At 39.5% G+C, this 24,712-nt stretch overlaps 1 protein-coding gene across 3 annotated transcripts; it reads right to left on the bottom strand.

Annotated features, from left to right (window-relative positions):
* VSIG4 (V-set and immunoglobulin domain containing 4) lies at nt 1-24,712 on the bottom strand. 3 transcript variants are annotated; one of them, XM_057718291.1, is made up of 8 exons: nt 24,515-24,712; nt 18,289-18,645; nt 17,231-17,512; nt 6,434-6,496; nt 5,838-5,915; nt 3,302-3,406; nt 1,093-1,114; nt 1-758 (listed from the first exon to the last, which is right to left on the bottom strand). In XM_057718291.1, exons 1-8 carry the CDS (start codon nt 24,567-24,569, stop codon nt 521-523), a joined length of 1,200 nt encoding a protein of 399 aa, XP_057574274.1. In that variant the 5' UTR covers nt 24,570-24,712; the 3' UTR covers nt 1-520. The 3 variants fall into 3 exon arrangements, with proteins under 3 accessions (XP_057574274.1, XP_057574275.1, XP_057574276.1); XM_057718292.1 differs by having other exon boundaries at nt 1-268; nt 24,515-24,610; XM_057718293.1 differs by lacking the exon at nt 17,231-17,512 and having other exon boundaries at nt 24,515-24,642.

Genomic DNA, 24,712 nt, shown 5'->3' with positions numbered 1-24,712 from the left:
TATTATGTGTAGATATTTATTGAACATCAAAAGAATACCAGAGCCCTAGATTCATGGTACAGGAGCAGAACTGAACCCTGGCCTGTTACATGACAATCTCAATTAAAAGCTATCTGGCACTAGAGAAAGGGATGTGATCCTGAACCCAACTGGGCTCCTGAGCTGGCAGAGCTGAACCTCCCTCTGTCGTTCAGTTGTAAGAGGCCAAAGTTGAGTGGTGTCCAGAGGCATGATGACCAAGTCCTAGTGCTACAGGCACTTCCCTCTGCTGTTTGGAGAGAAGCAATGAAAGCTCCAGGTAGGGATACTAGAAGGGCCTATGGCATGACCCAGTAGCAGGCTTGCCTAGGGTGCATATGGCAAGTTCTTAAATAAAGCCAGTCATTCCTAGCAGCCCCAATGTTGGCAAGGAAGACACTTTGGATTATCCAGGAAGAAAGAAAGCAGGGATAGGGGCCATGCAGAATACCAGGGCTGAATAGGCAAGTATATCAACAGACCCTGGCCCAGTAGGACATTTTTAGCAGACATTCTCGCCCTTGGTGGCCAGAAGCTCATAATCCGGAGGAACTGTGTGCAGCAGGCGAGCGTAGTCACTGTTGATTTGGGCGATGATCTGGTACTCCTGGCCCAGGCAAGGCTCATCAGAGTAGTTGTTGCCCAGAGTCTGGGAAGCTGGCTCTTCACTGGAGCAGCCACTTGCAAAGATGGCCACCCTCATGGTTTCACCAGAGTCACTGGCATCCCTGGCATGCACCCTGTGGTCCAAGACCCCACCACCCATGAGAAGAAACTTGAATCCAGTACCCTGGTTTCCCACTTTTCTGCCCCAATTCTTGCCAACTGACCCTCAGGTACTTGCCACCTGGGGATTCTGCGAACAGAGGGCTAGTGGATGTGAATTATTTTGTGTTTTTACTGTGCCAGGACCACAGGAGGTGCTTCATAGAGGGAAGAAAGTTATGCCCTGACCCTGAAGGCCTCTGGGCTTAAGATTGGGTCTGTGCCAAACCCCCTTTCCTCTATGCCAGTAACCAACAAAACTGAGGGCAAGGAATGGGTAAGAAGATAGAAGAGGAGAGGCTATCTTACCTGGCCACTTCATAGACATGCTCTAGAAAAAAAGGAAGAATCAAGTCAGAAGTGGGTAAGGGCCAAGCATGTGTACTTGTCAAATGGTAAGGGAAAGGGAGACAGAAAGGGGGATCTCAATGTCTCAGCCTTCCCACAAATAGGGGCTGTTGGAAAGGTGAGTTGAAATACAGGTCTACAGATTTATCAGGGAAAGGAAGAAAAAGCACACTTGATCACTGTCATCTTTGGCATACTCTGACTCTGGACATTGGGCTGGAGCAGTTGCTTGGTGTGATGGGGGGAGGGACACTGGAACTGGATCCACTCTCCACCCAGGAATCTTGCCAAAGATCCCCAGGGAATCCTTGTGGGAAACTTGCTAGCCATCCAGAACCCAGGCAAAAAGGGCTGAATTAGTCTGATACCCAGGATCATGGCTTGAGCCACTCCCAAATGTACTTATCCCCACACTGCACCCAGGAAAGATCCTGGAATAGGTCACCATTGCCCACTAGTGTCTGTGGAGAAGTGTCTACATTCCATGCATGCTTAAAGGTTCTATAGCCTTGTACAAAGATGGATGTCTCTTGGTACTGCCCTCTGGATCTTGTAATCTTTCAGAGATGCAACTGGGAATGCATACATTAAACCACAGCAAAGCAAACATGGCACGCTGCAGCTCTTTTGCTTTGTGACAGAACCCTGTATTTCCATGTCTTACCTCCCCAATTGGCCTGACAGCTCCCATATTGTAGGGTCTTTTTCACTTTTATATGCTTAATACATGGTACATAGTAGGTACTCAGTAATTACATGTTAAATTCAATTGATGTCCTGAGGCTGTCTCCCTTATAGAGAAGTAGGAAGCAGGAATTCTGGGAAGGCAATCCAGGAAGGGAAAAGTATAAAGGCACGAGGTGTGTGACCTATTTGCCTGTTTGACTCCAGTGACTGGAAATGAACATAGGTATAAGGGAAGGATGGGGATTGACAAGATATATCAGAGCCACATTAGAGAGGGCCTTGAATGGAATGCTACATATTGACCTCTATCCCCTGAGTCATGAGGAGCCCTGGACTGTTTTGAAAGGGAAATAATCTAATATGATTACAGTTTATATCCAGACTCATTGAGACTATGATGAATGTTTTCCTTTTAGTACTCTTGGGATTTGTGGCCACTTGAGATATCTCCATTTCCGAGTTTAGCCTCATGGGTCATAGCCATGGTAATTGACCAAGACCAGAGCTTATACTTGAGACCCAGGATAAGGAAACACTTAAGACTCCCTTCTATTTTCTGGGTGGAGAGACCCATGGTAGAAACCAGACTATTGGGAGTAGGAGCTACTAAAAAGGAAGAGACACACAAATGCTAGTTAAAATGGCTAGTGCAACAGGGGTTAAGGTGTAGTTAGGTTCTGCTTACAAATCAACATTCAAATTCTTTTTCTTCCTCTGTTGGCAAACAGATGTTAAATTGTCCTGACAACTACACTGTAATCATGTCATTCCTTGGCTTAAATTTTTTAAATGATTTTTAATGCAAGGCATTAAAAAGATAGTCCAAATCCCTCAACCTGTCATTCAAGACCTTCTATAATCAGGAATGAACCTCCCTTTTCCCCTGTGTTTCTCTATTGCTTGGCTACATGAATTTTCTTTATTGATGACTCCACTCACATTCATCTTTCAAAATTTACCCCTTTACTCATGTAGTTCCTTCTTCCTAGACTATTGCCCCCTTTCAAAGGGTTTTCATCCTCCAAGTAGTAGTCTGCGATCCCACCTCATTCGGAAAGTCCTTGCTAATTACTCTAGCCCTAACTGACTCTCCTGTCCTCTGGATCCCTATAGCATCGATTGTCTTCTCCAGGATTTGAGTCCATGGCCTTTATAGCTATGCATTGTTATTGATAAACCCCATGCTTCTACCTTGATTCCATTAATTAAATTGTAAGCAACTTTTCCTTCTCTTTCATCCCCATTAGAAAACCCATTACATAGATGCTGTACTAGGTTGGGTACCAAAGATTTGTGAATTAACTTTTGTAAGTTGTATTCTCATTGTTGCCTTTCATATCTCTGTGGACCCCCTATACTCATCTCAAACTAGGCTAGGAGCCCTTTGAAATGCCTAACATAGTGCTTGATACTGAGTTGATGTTCAACTATACTGCTGAATGAATGAATGAGCAAGAGCCACCCAGTCATACTCATCACTCACCTTGTTGTGGTGTCTTCCGGCAGACCATGATATAAGTCATGGTGGTGACAACTATACAGCATAAGGAGATGATGAGAATTATGGCAAAGATAGGCAGGCCTTTTCCTAGGAGGCAAAAACAAGACCAAGTTGTATCTGGTTGAAACAGAGATTCCAAGGATCAGTCCAGACCAGCTCACACTTCTTTTTTTCCATCTTCTCCTAACTTTCTTAGCTAGGCAGAGAGACAAACAAAACCCCAAGCCCATGAGAAAGACTTGGGAGAAGCTAGAGACTCCATGTATAAACAAGTTATTTCACACCCACTGGTTGATGGCTGATTGTCCTGGGCTTTTGAACCAGTACTCCACACTTTCCATGGGGATTTCTTGTCTTTCTAAGACAAGAGGTTTTTCACTCTTTGTTAGAGAGGAGAAAGTGCTTCCCAGGTTCACACACAAAAAATGCTACCTTATTGAGATTCTGATCAATTACTTCTAGCTACAAGGATTCTTTTATTCATACTCGCTGGCCAAGTATCAGGTTTCTTTGTCCTCAAAACATATTTCCACTGAGTCTTCTGGATTACCTATCCAAATCATGCCTACAAGCTGAAGGAAACCACTGGACTAGGCTTCCAGTCCTGGATCTGTTATTTACTTGCTGTATGACTGTGTTAGGCAGAATAACGGTCTTCCAAAGATGTTGACATCCAAATCCCCTGAACCTGTGAGCATGTTAGTTTACATTGTAGGGAGGAATTAAGGTCACAGATTTAAGGTTGTTAATTAGCTGACATTGAGGTGGGGAGATTATCTTGAATTATTTGGGTGGGCTCAATGGAATCACAAGGGTTCTTCAAAAGTGGAAGAAGGAAACAGAAGAGGAGGTCATAGTCCAGAGGGAGATTTGCCGATTCTACATTGCTAGTTTTGAAAATGGTGGAAGGGGACCAAAAGCCTCTAAGAAATGCAAAAGACAAAGAAACTGATTGTCCCCCAAAGCCTCCAGAAAGAACACAGCCCTGCTACACATTGATTTTAGCCCAGTGTGTCAGATTTCCGTTCTCCAGAAGTGTAGGATAATACATCTGTGCTACTTTAAGACACTAAGCTTGGGGTAGTTTTTTAGCAGTCAGAAGAATAAATACAGTGACCTTAGTCAAATTTCTGACTAATGCCTTAATTTCCCCATAAGTTCAATGAAAAGATTGGATGATGTCTAATGCACTTGTAGCTATAATATTCTGAATCTAGGGAGTAAGGTCAGGGGATACAGATGGGAAGGGAAAGGAATCCCAAGTGTCCTTAGGATTTTGCTGCTGCAACTGGCTTTGTTTTCTCTAGGCCCCAAAATATTATGTCTTAGAAATCTGGTATTTATGGTTAGAGCTCTGATTGGAGTTGAGAGAAACCAAGCTATAAAATGATACAGATCATATTCTCCATTGAAGTGAGTTAAGTAGTGAAGCAATTGATAGAGGATATAGGACATGAACCCCAAACTGAGAATATACATTCCTCCAAGGGTTATCTTTTCATCTCCTCAAGCCAACTTTCTAAGAAGTATCTTCTAGCCTCCTTTCTTCCATTGGATATTGCCCTGAGAAAAGCATGGAACTATGGAATCCTTCAAGCCAAAAGTGGTAACAAAAAGATGGCACACAAAACAATTTTAAGTTATGACCAGAGACATCCAAGAAACTCTGCAACCAGGAGGGGAGAAGTACAGAGGCATTAAGAAGTCCACCATCAGTGACACACAACCAGAGGATGAGACCAGGAGTCATACTCATCAAACAGTTTAGCATAAATCAATCAAAACAGATGCCTACTGCAGACCTTGAGTCTTAAGGGGTCCCCAGGCATCAATATTTTGTTGTAGAACCATGGGGTGGTCTGGAGAGTTCTCAGGGATGGGCCAAGGCAGACCAGGTGATAATGGGAAGCTCAGTGGTTAAGGAAAACATCTAATCATCAACTAGTATAAAAGTATTTCATTGTTTTAATAATCAATGTAGTCATATCAGTGCATACCAGCTGACTATCAGCTCTGGGCAAAAACCCCAAAGGGCTCATCTTTGGGGTTTAGATCTCTGAGACTGTGACTTAGGGATTCTTGAAACTTTGGAGGAATCAGAAATCAGCTACAAGCTGCTTGGTGAGCCGTGGAGAAGAACTGAAGCAATGAGACCTTGCCCCTACCCTTACCTGGTCCAATGTTTGTTTCCCTGGGAGAACTGACTGAAGCCATGGTCCCATTCTTATTCTTACTTAGACCATTTGGGAAGTATATTACTATAGCAACAGGGAACTATCTAAGGACACATCTGTCATTCCCATTAACCCCACTCTGACTTTGATCATCCCTGGATCTGTATCTTTCCCTCTCCATCCCATCCATCTCACCTGTATTCAGGGCCTTTGACCATAGCCTGGCATATAGGAGGTAATGGTTTGCAGAGTTGAATGACATAGAACAGTGTGTATAGTGGAAAGTTCCAGTTGCAAAGTTCACAGTCAAAAAGGAAGGATAGAAGTCTTGACATTGCTCTTACCTAGCCCAGCACTTGTCTTTCCAACGTAGCCATCCACTTCAGTGGTCCAGCCCCAGGATGAGTTCATTGTGGATGTTGCTATGGCAACAACAGTGTTTAGGGTCAGAGGCCTCTCTTCCAGATAGGAACTGGGAAGTGGAGGGTGGCTACAAAGTTTACAGTCCTTCTATGGGTATCTGTGCTAAGTTTTCTGGAATTCCTGGACATGTCATTGACCACTATTATTATAAAGTGAAGTATCTTAATTTTTCACTCTTGATGGTGGGAAGAAGGCCCATAGAGGGGAGACAATATACCTAAAGTCCCACAGACTAGAAGCAAACAGATGTCACAGTTTTCTTTTTTCCCATGGTATTATTCAAATTCTCTCCTTCCTTTTGCCTCAGACATTTTCACAAAGAAGAATATATATATTCATGATTCCACTTCTTCATGACCCTTAAATCTTTCTTATTTCCATTTCTTTATTACTACTTTCCTTTTAAAGAACCCAGTGATCTCTTATTACCCATCTAATGGCATTGGGCCTCCTCCTTTGGCTTCCATGACACCATGGAAGACCTTTCCTATTCCCATAGAACCCTAGTAAAACTCACCTTCCAAGGGGGATTGCATGGTTGAAGGTGACTTAATCTTGGGCTCGAGTGGCTTTGAGGAATCTGCAAGGAAAAGGTAGTCCATTCAAGGGCCCTGTCACTCTTGAGTGAACAGTTGAACGTCTTAGGGAAAATGGGAAGTAAGTAAGGGCCATTCAGGTCCTTAATTAATCTGGATCGGAAAAACATTTTGTTTTAACTAATTCCAATTGAAATTTAGCTATTCACTCCCTTGAGAGGGGTCTTAGAAGTATTACAAAGAAGGTGGCTGTGGTGACGTCAGTACAAATGATAGAGTAATTACCTCCAAATATTAACCTCTTCACAAAATCAATGAAATAATTGACAAAAACATTCACAACTTTTTTCTTTCAAATTTGGGGAAATTAGCCAGAGGTTTGAATTAACCCAGGTAGCATTTATGGAAAAAAAAAAAACACCAGTCTTGTTAAGAACAGCAAGTTTTGTGGCATTTTACCTTACCCCAACCCTATCACCCCACTCCAGGCCAGTAGTGGCCTTGAAAATAAACCCCATTCCAGGCGCTGGAGTGAACAGAACAGATTTAATCCCCAAACAATTGTCAATATTTGACCTGTGTGGCGGTTCCCTGAAAGACCGGACTCAAAATGCTTGTCACCCAGTGCTAATCCTCTCCCCAGGGAGGGGATGTATTTGTCACACAGCTGCCTGAGGCAACAGATAATAGTTGAGGTAAACAAGAGACTAGCCAAAAAACCTAAAAGAAAAAGAAATAGATGTTCACAGAGACTTTGAAAATCTCTGACACATTCCTGGTAATCTAGAAAGCCACAGACATATATAAGGTTATATGCATGCTCTGGAAAGACATGAGAAGGTTATAATTTCTTACCTCTGGCTGGTCTTGAGGCTCTGCATTAGCAGGAAGTGAAGGCTATAGTATAGTTGTAAACTTCCTGGGTTAGTGTTGAAGACATAGTTCAACAGGCAACAGAGGCCTGGGAGTTTTATTGGTTCTAAGTATTTAAAGAAATATCTATCCAATCAGTTGCTGACCACTAAGCTGACCAAGCAGAGACTTCAGTGGCAATCCATGACAAAGAATACAAAATTAGCTCAGAAAAGTTACTGAGCAAACAAATAGCAATTGGTACAAGAAGCAGTGCCAAAAACAAGCCTTGGAGAGAGAGAGGGAGAGTCAAATTTCTAGATTTGCCACATTATATTATTTAAAAAGTCAAATTTTCAACAAAAATATGAGATATGCAAAGAAATTAGAAAATATAACCCATAAACATGTAAGAAAGCAATGAATAAAACAATCCCTGAGGAAGCACAGATACTGGGCTTACTACACAAAGGTTTTAAATCAACTAAATTTGTTAAAAAAGAAATAAACCAAAGGAAAGTATGTCCAAAAAAATGGAAAGAATAAGGACAGTTCAAACCAAATATCAATAAAAAGACAGAAATTATAAAACAAGAACCAACTAGAAATTACTGGAGTTGAAAAGTACAATAATTGAAAGGATAAAAATCACTAAAAAGAAGAAAAAGCCACTATAGCAGATTTAAGCAGGCAGAAGAAAGAATCAGTAAACTTGATGACGATTGAAATTAGCCAGTTAGAGGAACAGAAAGGAAAGTGATTGAAGAAAAATGAGCAGCACATCAGAGACCTGTGGGACACCATCAAGTGTACCAACATACATATAATGGGAGTTGTAGAAGGGTAGACAAAATATTTTAAGATATAATGTCAAAAAACTTTCCAATTTAATGGAAAACAATCTGTGAATACAAGAAGCTCAATGAACTCCAAATAGGGAAAAAAATTTTTAAAGCCATACCTAGACACACTATCAAAAGCCAAAGCCAAAGAGAGAATATTGAAAACAGCAAGAGAGAAGCAACTCATCACATACAAGAGATTCTCCATAAGATTAATGACTGAGACCATAAAATTCCTAGAAGAAAACAGGCAGAACACCCTTTGACATAAAGCATAGCAGTATTGTTTTAGATCTGTCTCCTAAAGCAAAGGAAGCAAAAATAAACAAATGGAACCTAATTAAACGTAAAGGCTTTTGCACAGCAAAAGAATCCATCAACAAAACAAAAAGACTGCCTACTGAATGGGAGAAAATATGTGCAAGTAATATGAATGATAAAAGGTTAATACCAAAAATACATAGATAGCTCATATAACTCAATATCAAAAAAATAACCTGATTAAAAAATGGGCAGAAGACTTGAATAGACATTTTTTCCAGTCACATGAAAAGATGCTCAGCATTGTTAATCATCACAGAAATGCAAATTAAAACCTCAATGAGATATCACCTCACACATATCAGAATGGCTATCATCAAAAAGACCACAAATAGCAATTGTTGGTGAAGATGTGGAGAAAAGCGGACCCTAGCACACTGTTGGTGGGAATGTAAAGTTGTGCAGCCACTGTGGAAAACTGTATGGAGGTTTCTCAAAAAACTAAAAATAGAACTACCATATGACCCAACAATTCTGCTTCTGAGTATTTATCTGAAAAAAGGAAAAAAACTAATTCAAAAAGACACATGCACCCCAATGATTATTGCAGCATCATTTACAATTGCTAAGATATGGAAACAACCTAAATGTCTGTCAACAGACAAATGGATTAAAGACGATGTGAATGTGGAGTGGAAAGGGGCAAGAAAAGGGTAGAGGATTAAGAGATACAAACAATTATGTCTAAAATAAATAAGCTACAAGGATATATGGTACAACACAGGAATATAGCTAATATTTCATAACTGTAAATGAAATATAAACTTTAAAATTTGTGCATCACTATTTTGTACACCTGAAACTTAAATAATACTGTACACCAACTACACAAGAATAAATAAAAAATCAATGCAAAAGTCCTAAATAAAATATTAGCACCCATAAAAAAATTAATGGCTGATTTCTCATTGGAAACAATGGAGGTCATGAGGCAGTGGGCTTACATATTCAAAGTACATATCCTATTAATCAAGAGTTCTATATTTATTAAAATTGTCCTTCAAAAATGAAGCAGACCTAAGGCATTCCAAGATAAATGATAACTGTGAGAATACGTCACCAACAAATCTATATTGTGGGAAATCCTAAAGGGATTCTTCAGGGTGAAATGTAAGTACAATAGATAGTAACTTGAATCAAAGCCAAGAAATAAAGCACAAGTAAAGATAAATACCTAGGTAAATGTAGGGAGAGTATAAATGTATTTTTTGTTTGGAACTTTTTTTTCTATCTGATTTAAAAGATAACTACAGAGGGCAATAATTAAAACTCTGCTGATGTAGTTATAATATATAAAGGTGTAATTTGTTATAATAACAGCATAAAGGAGGGGGACTGGAACTATGTAGAAACAAAGTTTTCATATGCTATTGAAATTAAGTTGGCATGAATTCAAAATAGGTTATAGTAAATTAAGAATTAATGGTAATCCCCATAGCAATCACCAAAAAATAACTAAAAATATATATGGAAGAAACAACAAAGGAACTACATAGTACACTATATTATATCCATTTAATACCAAAGACAGTAACAAAGGAATAAAGGAATGAGAAAAGACAAGATGCATAGTAAGCTGGCAGACATAAGCCTTACCTTATCAGCACTTACTTTAATTGTAAATAGATTAAATTCGCAAATTTAAAGGCAGAGACTGACAGAATGGATAAGAGAACATAATTCAACTACAAGCTATGTACATTTAGGATTCCAAAGACACAAATGGTGTGTAAGTAAAAGAATGGAAAGAATATACCAGTCAATTAGTAACCAAAATAGAGCTAGAATAGCTATACTAATATCAAACAAAATAGACTTAAGGACAAAATTGTTATATTTATAATTGTAGTGTCCTCTTGATTGATTGATACTTTTATAATTATAAAATGTGATTCTTTTTTTCATTTTTTAAAAATAACAGTTTTATTGAGATATAATTCACATAACATACAACTCACACATTTAAAGTGTACAATTTAGTCATTTTTAGTATATTCATAGATAAGAGTGATAATCACCACAGTCAATTTTAGAGCACTTCATCAACTCAAAATAAACCCCATACACTTTAGCTATCATTCTTCTAATACCTTCATCCTCCAATCCCATGCAATTACTAATCTATTGTTGTCTCTATTTAAATGGAATCAAACAATATGTGGTCTTTTGTGACTGATTTCTTTCACTTTGCATAATGATTTTCCAAGTTCATTTATGTTTTAGCATGTATTAATACTTCATTCTTTTTTATGACTGAAAAATATTCCATTGTATAGAATATTTCTGTTTTGTACCACATTTTCTTTATCCCTTCATCAGGTGATGAAAATTTGTGTTGTTTCCACCTTTTAGCTATTGTGAATAACGTTGCTATAAACATTCATGTATAAGTTTTGTTTGGACATGTTTTTGTTACTCAGGTATTTACCTAGGAATTAAATTGCTGATTCACATGGTAACTCTGTGCTAATATTTTGAGGACCTGCCAGATTTTTTTAAACAGTGGCTTCACCATTTTTCACTCTCACCAGAAGTGTATGATTGTTCCTATTTATTCACATCCTTACACACACTTTTTTTTTTCCACACCACACAGCTTGTGGGATCTCAATTCTCTGACCAGGGACCAAACATGGGCCACAGCAGTGAAAGCATTGAATCTCAACCACTAGACCACTTGGAAACTCCCCTACATAGACTTGCTTTTGTCTGATTTTTTATTCTAGTGGGTATGAAATACAACTGCCCTATAGTCTTTATTTTCATCTCCCTGATGAATAATGAAGATATTTTTTCATAAGTTTATAGGATATTTGTATATCTTCTTGGGAGAAATTTCAATAGAAATTTCAGATCAGTTGCCCATTTTTATTATTTTTTTATTTTTTAAGCTCTTTATTGGAGTATAATTGCTTTACACTGTTGTGCCAGTTTCTGCTCTACAACAAAGTGAATCAGCTGCATTTATACATATATCCCCATATCCCCTCCCTCCCGCGGTTCCCTCCCACCCTCCCTATCCCACCCCTCTAAGTCATCACCCATCATCAAGTTGATCTCCCTGTGTTGTACAGCAGCTTCCCACTAGCTATCTATTTAACATTTTGTAGTATATATATGTCAATGCTACTCTCTATTTTCCTTGTAGTATTGATGTGTAAAAGTTTTTTTGTGTAGTCTAGACATGTCTCTTATCAGATATATGATTTGCAAATATGTAATCCAGTTCTGTGGGTTGTCTTTTCACTCTCTTGATACTGTCTTTTCAAGCACAAAAGTTTTGCATTTCAATGAAGTACAGTTTATATTTTGCTTTGTTGCTTCTACTTTGGTGTCATGTCTAAGAATTCATTGCCAAATTCCAGGTCATGCAGATATACCCCTATGTTTTCTTCTAAGAATTTTATACTTTTAGCTCTTATATTTAGGTCTTTGATGTGCTTTGAGTTAATCTTTTCTTATAGTATGAAATAAGGATTTAACTTTATTCATTTGTAAGTGGCTATCTGGTTGTACCAGCACCATTTTTTAAAAATTATTCTTTCCCTATTGAATGTTCTTGACACACTTGCCAAAAATCAGTTGACCATAGATATATGGGTTTATTTCTGGACTCTCAATTCTATTCTATTGATCTGTATTTCTATACTTATGTCCATACTTCACTGTCTTGATGCTGTTTCTCTACAGTAAGTTTGAAAATTCATAAGGGTGAGTCTTCCAACTTGTTTTCTTCTTCAAGATTGTTTTGGCTGTTCTATGTCCCTTGCTAATCCATATAAATTTTAGAATAAATTGTCAATTTCTATGAAGAAGTCATCTGGGATTATGATAGGAATTGCATCAGATTGATTTGGGGAGTATTGCCATCTTAACAATACTAACACCTGTGATCTAAAACTATGGGTTTTGCGGGACTTCCTTGGCTGTCCTGTGGCTAAGACTCCGTGCTTCCACTTCAGGGGGCATGGGTTTGATCCCCAGTCAGAGAACCAAGATCCCACATGTCATACAGACAAAAGATAACAAAATAAAATAAAATAAAATAAAATAAAAGTTTTTTTCATTTAATTAGGTTTTTATTTTCTTTGATCAGTGTCTTCTAGTTTTTAGGTGCAAGCCTTGTGGTTTTTTTGTTAAGATTATTCCTAAATATTCTATTCTTTTGGTACTGTTGTAAGTAGTATTGTTTCTTTAATTTTCTTTTTAGATTGTTCATTATAAGTGTATAGAAATACAATTGATTTTTTTACATTGATCTAGTATCCTGGCACCTTGTCGAACTCAAGGATTCTTTAGGATTTTATATATACAAGATAATGTCAACTGCAAATAGAGATTTACCTTTTTTTTTTTTTGGCCACACTCCTTGACTTATGGAATTTCAGTTCCCTTACCAGGTATCAAACCTGGAGCCCTGGCAGTGAGAGTGCCAAATCCTAACCACTGGACTGCCAGGGAATTCCTACTTCTTCCTTTCTAATCTGTATGCTTTTTATTTATTTTTCTTGCCTAATTGCAATTGTTAGAGACTCTAGTACACAGTTGAATAAAAGTGGAAATAATTGGCATCCTGAATTATTATTGATCCTTGGGGGAAGGCATCCAGTGTTTCATCATTAAGTATGGTATTAACTGTAGGTTTACACAGGTGCTCTTTACCAGGTTGAGGAAGTTGCTTTTTATTCCTAGCTTGAAAGTGGGGACATATATACTAACTTTGTAGAAGTAAAAAGAATGACAAGGGAATGCTATGAACAACTGTATGGACATGGATTGACTAACACATAAACAATAAATTCCTAGAAATTCACAATCTACTGAAAGTAACTTCAGAAGAGATAAAAAATCTGAATAGGCAGACATTTAACAAGTAAAAAGATTGGATTGCTAAGCAAACTTCACATAAAGTAAAGGCTAGGCTCAGGCGGCTTCTCTGGTGAATTCTATAAAAGCTTTTTGTTGTTGTTTGTTTTTTTGTTTTTGTTTTAATTTTTTAACAATGCCGACTCTTCACTAATTCTTTCAAAAAATAGGTGTGGTAACATCTCCCAATTCGGTATATGAGACCAATGTTATCGTGATAAGAAAAGCATACAATTACATCAAAACAAAAGAAAACTAAGAACGGAATATAGATGCAAAACTCCATGACAAAATACTAGCAAACCAAATCCAGCAGCATATTAAAAGGATTATGCACCATGATCAATTTATTCCAGGAATGCAAGATTGGCTCAACATTTGAAAATGAGTCAAGGTTATGCACTCTTTTAATAGAATAAAGAAGAAAAGAAACACACAATCATCTCAATAGACATAAAATGGACTTGACACAATCCAATTACCTTTTCATTATAAAAACACTCAACAAGCTAGGAATAAAGGAAATGTTCTCAACCCAATAAAGGGCATCTACCAAAATAAAGGTACCTATCATCATACTTAATGTTGAAAGAAAGAATATTTTCCTGTAAGATCAGAAACAAGTCAATGATTTCCATTCTCACCATGCTTATTCGCCATTGTACTGTAAGTACTAGCCAGGGAAATTTTGCCAGAATAAGAAAGAAAAGGCATCAAAATTGGAAAGAAAGGAATAAAATTATTTCTATTTTCAGATGACAAAATCGTATATAGAAAAGCCTAAGGAATCCACAAAACAATGATTAGAGCTAATAAATGAGTTTAGCAAGATTGCAGGATATAAGATTAGTATACAAATATCAGTTGTATTTCTGTACACTAGCAATGAACAATCCAAAAATAAAATTAAGAAAATAATTTTAGAAATAAAAGGCACTCAAATTGGAAAGGAAGAAGTAAAATTTTCACTATTTGAAGATAGATGTGACACTATATAAAGACAGCCTTAAAGACCACAAAAAATATTTTAAAACTGATAAATGAATTCAGTAAAATAACAGGATACAAAATCAATATGCAGAAAATTGTGGCATTTCTATATACTAATAATGAACTATCAGAAAGATGAAGAAAATAATCCAATTTATAATTGTATAAAAAATAAAATAGGAATAAATTTAACCAAGGTGGTGAAAGACCTGTACAATGAAAACTATAAGACACTGATGAAAGAAATTGAAGACACAAATAAATGGAGAGATATCCCACTATTCTGGGTTGGAAGAATTAATATTGTTAAAATCTCTATACTATCAAAAAAATCTACAGATTCAGTGAAATCCCTGTCCCAATTCCAATGGCATATTTCACAGAACTAAAATGAATAATGCTAAAATTTGTGTGGAACCACAAAAAAATGCAGAATAACCTAAAATAATCTTGAGAAAGAAGAACAAAACTGGAGGCATCATGGTCCCTGATTTCAAACTATACCACAAAACTATAGTAATCAAAAGAGTATGTTACTGGCACAAAAACAGACAGATCAATGGAAAAGAAATTGAGAGACCAGAAATAAACTCACACTTATATGGACAATTAAACTATGACAAAGGAGCAAAGATGTGAATAGAGAGATCTTGGGCTTTGAAGATTTGGAATTAAGTGATGACTCCAGTTTACAAAGTTATGTGCTAAATAGGAAGGCATAGACAGTGAAAAGTACCTTTTTTCAGTAGGTTGATAGTAGCCATAGGAGAGAGGGTGGCAGATGGAAAGTTTTGTTTTTGAAGAACATACATATGCATGTTATTTACATATATGTGTACATTAGGCTTACATAATGCATATATACATATATAATACATACATACATACACACAGACATATATTTTAGGCTTATATAGAGGATAATGGGTGAAGCAGGGAGTTGGAGTAGTTGAGGTTAAGAGCTGAGGTAGAGGGTTTTCTGTGGAGAGAAGAAAGGCACATCTCACTCTGAGCCAAGAGAGAATGGGCAAGGAACTGTCAAGGCAGAGAGGGTGGTTGATAGAATTCACATCTGAGGGTGGGGGTCTGGTCTTCTTAAAGAAGGATAAGTTGATCTCATGTTCTGGGAGCAGGGCTGAGGAAATAAGGGAGAAAGTGTTCTGAATAGCTGCTGTAAGGAATGCAACATAGATGAGCAAATTGATTGGCAAACATGCAGTGGATGTCACAGAGCATGAAACTAAAGTGGGACCAATGCACTTCTGTGCTTTTTCCAGAACTGAGGAACAGCACAGAGGGTGAGGTGGGTGGAAGAAGGGCTGAGAGCTATGTAGGACAGACATGAAACAGGTGACCAGACTCATGGGACCAGGGAAGTATTTAAGTTCTTTAAGCCTCAATTTCCTTATCTGTCAGTAGAGGTCAATTGTGAGCACTGCCTAACAGTTTTGTTGTCTGTAAACATGGACTGGATATGAAATAGACAGGCTGATTGGTTGTGAGCAAGGTCTGCCCAGATGGGCTAGAAATGAACTCATAGAAAGATGAGAATGTTCAACTTGCCTCTTTATGAAGTACACATTCTTGGACTTTCTGGCCATGTCTTGCTCTCTCTGCTTGACCAGAATGTCAACTCTCAGAGTACTGGGTCCATAAAATTCTCTCAGAATGAGGCTGCCCTTATTCCCCCCTAAACTAACAGACCAAAACCTACAGCACAGACATCCTCACTACTATTCAACTTTGGGAAACAAATTCCTGCAGGCAAAACAGGAGTCTCAAGCCAACATCAGCCTCCTAACCCAAGTGGAAGGAGACAGTTTGCTCACTTTTGTTATACAGAACTATCCTCAGAGGATAATAATTTTCAGGTGGCTCTGAGGATAATCTCCTAAAGGCAGTTAGTTCTCAGTGTGTTTTGGGCAATAGGAACCTTATTGGAATAAGTCTTTTCCCTTCCAAGGAGATTTCTCGAAAGGTAATAAGACTCATTTGGACATATCACATACCATTTAAATCCCAGCCTACAATCTTCATGTACACAGTTTGTAGTGTTCCCAAATAATTCTGTAATAAAGAGTCAGACCTTGATTAACCAGTCAATCTTCATCAAGATGTCAACCAGAGTGGGGGGGACTCAAGGGAGGGTGGGTGGGGGAGTCAAGGGAGGGAGGGAATACGGGGATATGTGTATAAAAACAGAAGATTGAACTTGGTGTACCCCCAAAAAAATAATAAATAAATTAAAAAAAAAAAAAAGATGTCAACCAGAACTTGCATTTGGCCTTAGGAAAAAAGAGGGCAGGCAGAGATCTGGGCTTTATTTCATAAAGCAAAACCAAACATTATTAACCAACAAAATAACAAAAAACACACCAAACAAAACACAATAGAAACAAACAAAAAGTATCCCAAAGGATGCCCAAGAGCTGATATAGATTCAACCATGAGAGGCAATCAGACATAGTGGAAAGAGCAAGAAATCTGAGTACAAATCCTGCCTTGAAATTCCAAGCTGTGATCCCCTGGACAACTAGGTTTCCCTTTCTGACTCTTAGTTTCCTCTTCTGTAAAATAAGGATAATGATAGCTATCTCATGAGATATTTGTCGGATTCAATGAGAAAACATGTGCTGAATTCTGGTGCATTGTATCTGGCAAATAAAGTTACCTAGTAAATGTCACTTTTCCCTTTACCATCTTCACCTACTTAACCTACAACATCACAGGCATTGTCTCCAGCCCTATTGTCCCCAGTGTAGATTTCTTTTCTTTGTGACTGAACAACCCAGGACCCCTTTCCCGCCCTGCCCCAACCTCTCTTCTCTGGAATGAGAGCATTATGCTGATGTATCTCTGGAACAAGGTAGTCCACTGAAATGCTCACCAGCAAAGAGAGTTGCTCACCTTTGACCACAAACTTCACAGTGTCACTGCGCTGCTCAGAGCCTAATCGGGCCTTCGAAGTACAGAAATAGGAGCCTGAGTCGGCCACCACTGCAGGCTTGAAGAGTAAGTTACTTAAGACTCCTACTTTGATGGGTTCTTTGTTGTTAGTCTGTTCCTTGTACCAAACATAACTGATAGGAGGAGAACCCTGAGCCTGGCATTGAAGGCTAATCCTCATTCCCTGGGGTACTGTGAAGCCATAGCCACTGCCAGTCGTCACTGTGGGCTTGGAAGCAGAAACTGCAAAAGGAAGACAAAAGAGGAGGCTCTGGAAAATTACAAGGATATGGGAACACAAGGCTGAGTCATTCCTGCTGAGTCTAGGGATGTGAATATATCTGCAAAGGGAACTAAAAGGGGCTTCTGATGTGGGGACGAAAAAGTGAATAGGACAACTTAAATAAAAGGAGCTTTCTTTGGAAGATTAGGTACCATTTTGTATTATCTGGGGACTTGAGTTATCTGGAGTTAAAAAAAAAAAACTGACTAAAAACAACAACAACAAAAAACCATATTTGTTTGTTTGTTTTGTTGTTGTTTTGCTCAAGTAGAGCTTTTGGATTATCTGTAGTTTTGGATTGCCAGGGGTCAGATCTTTGTAAAATTGTCAAGCCAGCTGAGCTTATCTGACTAATCCATGCATCCCTTTTCTCAGATCTTCTCTGCCAGCATCTATCCACTCCCCAATATCCTGATCAGATATACTAATTTTTATGAGTTTTAAGACTCAGAGTCCAAGGAAGAAATCAGGCTATGGATGCTGGAATTTTTGGGACACTTGAAGGGGTAGAGGTTTGAAGGCCAGAAAGTCTTCCCAACATTTATTTAATTCTGCCATGAGAGTGATGACCCTGAGGATACTCTGCCTATCCATTTACTCTGATTAGCACATATAACTGAAAAGAGACTATGTACAGGTAAACAAATGTCTCTGGGTTTCTCAGGGCTTTCTAGGATTACAGTCCTCTGTCAGGTCTTTGCTTACCAGTACTTTCCTAACACCCACAGTGACTCACGTTTCTGGACCCGGAGTTCAATGATCTTCTCTCTCACGACTTGGTTGCCATCAGGGGTCTGCCAAGTGACTTCACATGTGTAGTGGCTCCGGTCATCCATCTCCAGGGTATTCAGTTGGAGGGACACATCTCCTGGAACCTCATGGTTTACATGCAGGCGGCCCCGGTACTTTGCTTGCTGGATATGGTCTCCAGAGGAGTCACGTAGAAAGATGGTGACTGGGTCTGAGCCACGTTCTACCAGCCACTTTACCAAGACTTGTGTATAGCCTTGCAGAGGACCGTACGTGCAGGGAATATTTACATCCCCTTTCCAAGGCCCTGTCACACTCTCAGGCACTTCCAGGATGGGATGGCCTGAAAAGCGGGAACAGAAGAAGGAAGCAGACACAGATGACACACCTCCCTTGGAGCTAAGATGGCAGTGGTAGGCCTCAAGAGGCTATTGAGAAACACACACTTAACTCATACTTTCAGATTCCCCATGCCCTTTTGTTCTCTGCCAGCCCTTCTATCAATCAGAACCAGTCCTTTAAAGGAAAGCCCTTAACGTTGTTTAGCTCTTTTGAGTTTAAAATTCTTTTCCTGTCACTGCCTGGCTGCGAGGTGACCCTGGGTAAGTCATCTTTCACCGTGGAGGACCCATTTTCTTCATATATAATGTAGAGAATCTGAATGGAATGATCTCTAAGGATTATACAAACTCTAACATCCTGTAAATCCATGAAAAAAACTTCTTCCAACATTTTCCAAAAGAGGTGTGGGAGCAAATGCTGAGCAGTTGGGTCTGGGCTATTTTATTGTATATAATTATGTACCTGGAGAAATGAGCTTCAAGGCTCAGAAAGGAAGGGCTATCTGCCTTACTTATTCCCCATTTCTCCCTCAGGAGGTCTCAGTGATTGGGTCCTTAGACTAAAGTTCTTTTCTGGAAGGAAGGAAAGAGAAGGCAAAGGACAATTCTGAGGGTGGATTCATTAGTTATTGTTAGGTGTTAAGACTATAATTTGTAAGCTTGACTTCTTTTTGCTGATTTCTATCTTTTCTCTGTTTATTTCCCTTTTGGTTTCTCTGAGTTCTCAGCAAAAGTACATTGGAAAATTTCATCCTGAGGAGGAATGGAGAGGAAAAGGTCTGGAAAGAAAAAGGTTCTGAGTATAATCCTAGAGCTGGCTATGGTAGGACCAGAGGGTGATTGCTTCTTGGCTTGCTGAGAAAGGAAACTAAGTAGGGAAAATTGCAGGTGTTGAGAAAGCCACAACCTTCCATCAGCAATTTCCATCCATAAGCTCATATCTTGAGGATTTTGTGTTTTATTTAACCGGGGTCAGGAGTAAGGGATTGTATTTAGAAATGTCTTCCAATCTCTCTTAGAAGAGGTGGTTTCAAAGTACAAACTATTATTGAACAAAAGCTTTTTATGTAGCCTGGGATTCCCAGGCTTCAGTCAAGCAAATGGAAGGTGGAAAGGGGGCATGTTTTCTAGCTCCCAGAATGTATTGCCAAGTACCAGGGCTTCTATCAATGGAGGCATTAACGTCTAGACTTTGGCCTGTGCCCTCACCTGGGACTCTAGTACATAACCAGAATATTTGGCCAACATAAAAGCCTTGAATAAAAAAAAAAAAGAATAAATAAACATGAGTCCATGTTGCTAGATCTACCCATTCTCTCTGGAGAGTTTCAGACTGGGCAGAGAAATAAACTCAGATCCACAAATGGGAGCACAGTACAGGCAAATTTTTGTTTACCCTAAAAATGAATTTTGTAATTAATCAGAGCTGTCCATGATGGACTAAGCTGTCTAGGGCAAGTTCTGAGCTTTGTTTAGGTCTTGACAGTGTTATTCTTTAAGATCCCTTCCAATCTTAGATGTTTCGGTGCTAATAGACTTAATGGAAGCAGGAATTAAATAATTACATGTTCTAGCTGGTGGTGAGCTTTCACCAGGTAGTGGGTTTCACTGTGCTATTGATAGTTCCTGCCTCCATATACATGCAGATACAGCTTAACATCATCATTGGACACACATGCCCATACATATTTTTGTTCACCTGCAAGCACAAGCACACCAGCAGTAAGCTCCATGAAAACCATTTGACCCTTCCAGTTTAATCTTTCTCCGCGCCCCCCCCCCCCCAAATATCCTTCTTCAACTCTGAAAAGTATTCTCACATTCCCTTCCTTCTGGGGCAACAAAGCAGCATTCTGCTGTGAGGACAGCTGGAGCAGCTAAAATTGCCTGTCTGTGGATATGTATGTCTTCCCTTTGACCTAGGAGGAGCTACAAGGCCTGCCTTGCATTACTCTCTCTGGGAACTTGCTGGAGATTCTCACATAGCCCACTCTGGTCTGTCAAAAACATGGACAGTCAGTCCCAATTTCCCAGTCTTTAAAGTCACTTCTAGAAGTAGGTCAAGCTTGACTTCTCCATCCCAGAATAGGAGAGTGGGACATAGTAACAAGATATCCAAGAATGGTAAATTTCCCCCCTTTTTTCTTCCCCTCTTCTTTCTTGCTCCTTCCTTCCTTTCACCCATTCTTCCATCTTGCTCCTATTACTCCTCCTTTTTCTTCTTGTTCTTCTCTCCTCTTACTCCTCCTGTTTCATCAGTAGCGTGAAGAGAGAGTGTATGATAAGCACAGGGCATCACAAGAAAGAGGACAATGTACCTCTGACTTCCAAAATGAAGGTAATTTCAATCGCATAGGTTTATACCTTCCAACTATTCCTCTGGTGCACAGAGAGCTGAGAGAAACGCTGAGTAGGAGCACTGCACCTAGTGAGATCAGGAGAACACTGAGTAGGAACACTGCACCTAGTGAGATCAGGAGAACAGTGAAGGACTACATGATGTAGTAAGAAGAGTAACACCAATCTAAGTTTAAGGTCTGCCTTACCATATATCTCTCTGTGTGAACTTGTGTAAATTGCTAGGCCTGACTGAGCTTTAGGTCATTGTCAGCAAAATAGAGGTAATAGTAAACCTTTCATAGAGGGTTATTATGAAGATCAAATGAGCTCATAGGTGTGAAAGCACCTAGAATAGTGGCTGGCATTCAGTAGTTGTGGGATAAATGCTAGTGCTGTCCCATGCCTCAAGAAAAACTTCACATATTCTTCTTATCCTAGAAGTCCTCAATATGTCTTCCCCAGGCTGGATAGATTCATTATATTGGATGATTGTCTGCTTTAATAATGACCTGAAGGAGAAGTTAATACATGAGAAGGTGAGGAGTTCTCCTTTCCAACCTGCTGGGACCTTCCAAGTTATAGGCAGGCAATTGGGCATTCTTGGGTTGTAGGGAAACCAGAGAGGACACTTTAGCAACAGGGCTGGCTTGGCAGCCAATGTGAAATGTTGGCCAAATTAAACAATACTCCTGACTTTTCTGGAAGATTGGGTAGGGGAAAATCTATTCCAGGAAAGTCCTAATTCTTGAGGGGATGCTCTGCCCATTATGGATTTATGCAAACAACCAAATAGTGAGGTACTTGGTACAACATCATTTGAAGTACCAGGCAGGATAAAATTTGGAGACTTCCAGTATGGCATAGCTGGAAGGGCTTTTAGAAATCACTTAGTCACATTCCCTCATGGTACATATGGACAAGCTGAGGCCCAGAGAGGGAGAGATGCTTACTCAAAGTCACACAGAAAGCAGGGGCAGAGCTGGGCCTGGAAGCCTAGAATGAAGTCTTTCAGATCTTACACTGCCTTACTTTTTTAACTGATTAATCCACCAGCCACAACGAAATTCAGCAATCTCTTATCTGGGCCTATTTGACATGGTTTAATGGGTATTATCCTAGGGCTGGATAATATCCTCCTGACTGCCTGAAAAATAATTCCCCCATCTGCCAGCTGCTTTCAGAGAAACCTTTCATAGAATGTCAGAGCTTAGCTCTCCTCCTTCAGGGAAGGATTCAATTTCCTTCAACTATTGCATCACCTCAGAGGAAAGGGCTGGGCATTGACTCAAAGGGCTTTGTTAAAAAAGGTTTTGACTTGAGAAAGAAGGGATAGTACTGGGACCCACTCTGGTACTGGGACTTGGACTTTGAAAAGCAAAGGTCTGTGGCTTGTGTGATGATCCTAAAGCAAGGAAAGGCCTAGTTTTTGGGGGTGTGGGTCCCTTTGTGAGATCCATTCTAGGTCCCATTCTGAATTTTCCTCCTCCCATCATCAAACAGACAGTGAAATCTTCTGATGACCCCACACCTCCATGTCTGGCCTCTCTCCCCTTCTTGGGATGCCTCCTCAATAGAGGATTAGCTTAGATAATAGGTATTAATAAAATGTTTATAGTGTTTATAAAATGCAAATGTTAGGACTTATTTTAATTGTGATTATTTCACATAAGTCTTAGATCTAGAGGCTTTTTAGAAGTTAAGCCACAGTCCTACAGAGCTGTCCAGCTCACAGGGTCTTTTGAGGCCAGCCAAGCTGATCTCCTCACTATACAGATGGGCTGGGGACACTGAGGTCAAGGGAGAGGGAAGGTGTTATTGGCCATTCAGTTTGTCTCCAGTGTCAGGTCTGTGGTTTAAGACCTTCCACACAAATGGAAGACCTGCTTCCAGGTCTAAAGAACATTCACAGGTTGTGCATGGAACAACACACACACACACACACACACACATACACACACACACGATTTAAATTTACCATTTACAGCTCCAGTCCTGCTTCTTTAATTCCCAGCTCAAATCAACAGATTTGGAGAAGGTGCATGCTAAAATGTGTTAGTGAAAATATTGTAGTTGTAGGAAGAACACTAATTTTTAGGAGCATTAACTCTACTGCTAATGCTCTGTGCCCTTATTATTTTTTTATTTTTTATTTTTTTTTTTTATTTTATTTATTGGCACACGGGCTTAGTTGCTCCGCAGCATGTGGGATCTTCCTGGAGCAGGGATCGAACCCATGTCCTCTGCATTGGCAGGCGGATTCTTAACCACTGTGCCACCTAGGAAGCCCTGCCCTTATTATTAAGGCAACTTATTTTCCTTCTTGGGTGACTTAATTCAGTGTCTCTTCTAACTTTGAGGTTCTAGAATTTGATGAGTCACAGAGCCACAGGACAAGGTGGCTTAATCTGAGTCAGTTATGGGAAGCTGGGTTCTTTCTAACAACACAAAGTTAACACTCATCTAGTCTCTCCCTCTAAGGATATGCAACAAGTAAGTGTGCATCAAGCATCATTTTACCCTATCTTGGGTTTCACTTAGCTATTACTCAGGCTTAGTTTCCTAAAATGCTATTTCAATTCTCAGGGGTATAAATGAGGATGGAGTAAAAACCCACAAAATAATGCTACTATGGGATAGTCAATCCTCTTTTGGGTTATGTGTCCAGCATTAAACTAGCATAAATAGCCCAGAAAAACTGGGCCATGTCCACAGGGAAGTTGAGTTATCCCAGGAGGTGGTAAGAAACCAAGTCTTGTGAAGAACAGTTGAAGGAGCTAAGGCTGTTTAGTTTGGAGAAGAGATGAATCAAAGGGACATGGTTTCTGTCCTTGGAACTCTAAAGAGCTGTCACAGCATAGAGGGAGAAGATATATTATTTGTGTCTCCAAGAAACAAAGATGGGGTCTTTGGATGGAAGCCACAGGGAATTTGATTTAGTTCAACACAAGGAAGAACTTTCTACAGTTGGAGCTGCCTTTGTATAGACTAGATGATCTGGACAAGTAGTGAATTATCAGTCACTGAAAGTATGCGAACAAATATTCTGAGCACTTGTTCTTAACAGTGAAAGATGGATCTAGGTTACTTCTAAGGTCCTATCTAGCTCCTGATAACATTAGTTCTTTTGGGGGCTGTATATCTTAACAAGGATCAAAATCTGGAAGCATAGGGGTAAAGGTATAGTGGTAGAATTTCAGGTGAAGGGCAACAGAAGGGGGAAGGATTTGGGTTGCATTGGGTACATTTTCAATGTCTGAGACATGACAAATACTAGAAAATCATGTGGATGCTTTCCAAGAGAAGATCCTTTCCAATTTCTACCCAAGCTTATCTCCTGGCTTCTTCAATAGCCTTCAACTACCTCCCTCCTTTCTGCCCAAAGCTGACAGAGTCTGGAGCATTGGCTGAGAGCACTCACCTACTCAGCAGGCGTAGGCTTTCCTTAGGAGGCATTCAATCCCACCTCTCCCCACCCCTGCAGCTTTTTGCCTATGCCAGCAGTGGCAGCCAGGCCCCCTTTTGCTGCCTTACCATAGGTGACCACCAGTAGGTTGCTCAGGAGCAGCAGGCCAAGCAAGAGCCCCATCACGACCAGAGCCACTTTTGTCCTTTCTTCCAGCCTCCTGCTGTCGAAAGACTTGAACTCCTGAAGGCTGCTAGTGTCTGTGCCTGCTCACTTCCTTTTCTTCCCTATATCTCTCACTAGGACTCCCAGTCCCATCTCACATT

This window comes from Hippopotamus amphibius, chromosome X (assembly GCF_030028045.1).
Source record: "Hippopotamus amphibius kiboko isolate mHipAmp2 chromosome X, mHipAmp2.hap2, whole genome shotgun sequence".
NCBI classification, from domain to species: domain Eukaryota; kingdom Metazoa; phylum Chordata; class Mammalia; order Artiodactyla; family Hippopotamidae; genus Hippopotamus; species Hippopotamus amphibius.
Note: the sequence above shows the minus strand (reverse complement) of the source record. Positions and strands in the feature narration are given on the sequence as shown.

What these genes read in the sequence shown, in the direction of transcription:
- VSIG4 (XM_057718291.1), bottom strand. Translation starts at nt 24,569, where the DNA reads ATGGGGCTCTTGCTTGGCCTGCTGCTCCTGAGCAACCTACTGGTGGTC. An exon ending in CCTACTGGTGGTCACCTATG is followed by an intron (nt 18,646 to 24,514) that starts GTAAGGCAGCAA and finishes CCCGCTTTTCAG; the next exon opens with GCCATCCCATCCTGGAAGTG. An exon ending in AAAGACAAGTGCTGGGCTAG is followed by an intron (nt 3,407 to 5,837) that starts GTAAGAGCAATG and finishes TTTGCCTCCTAG; the next exon opens with GAAAAGGCCTGCCTATCTTT.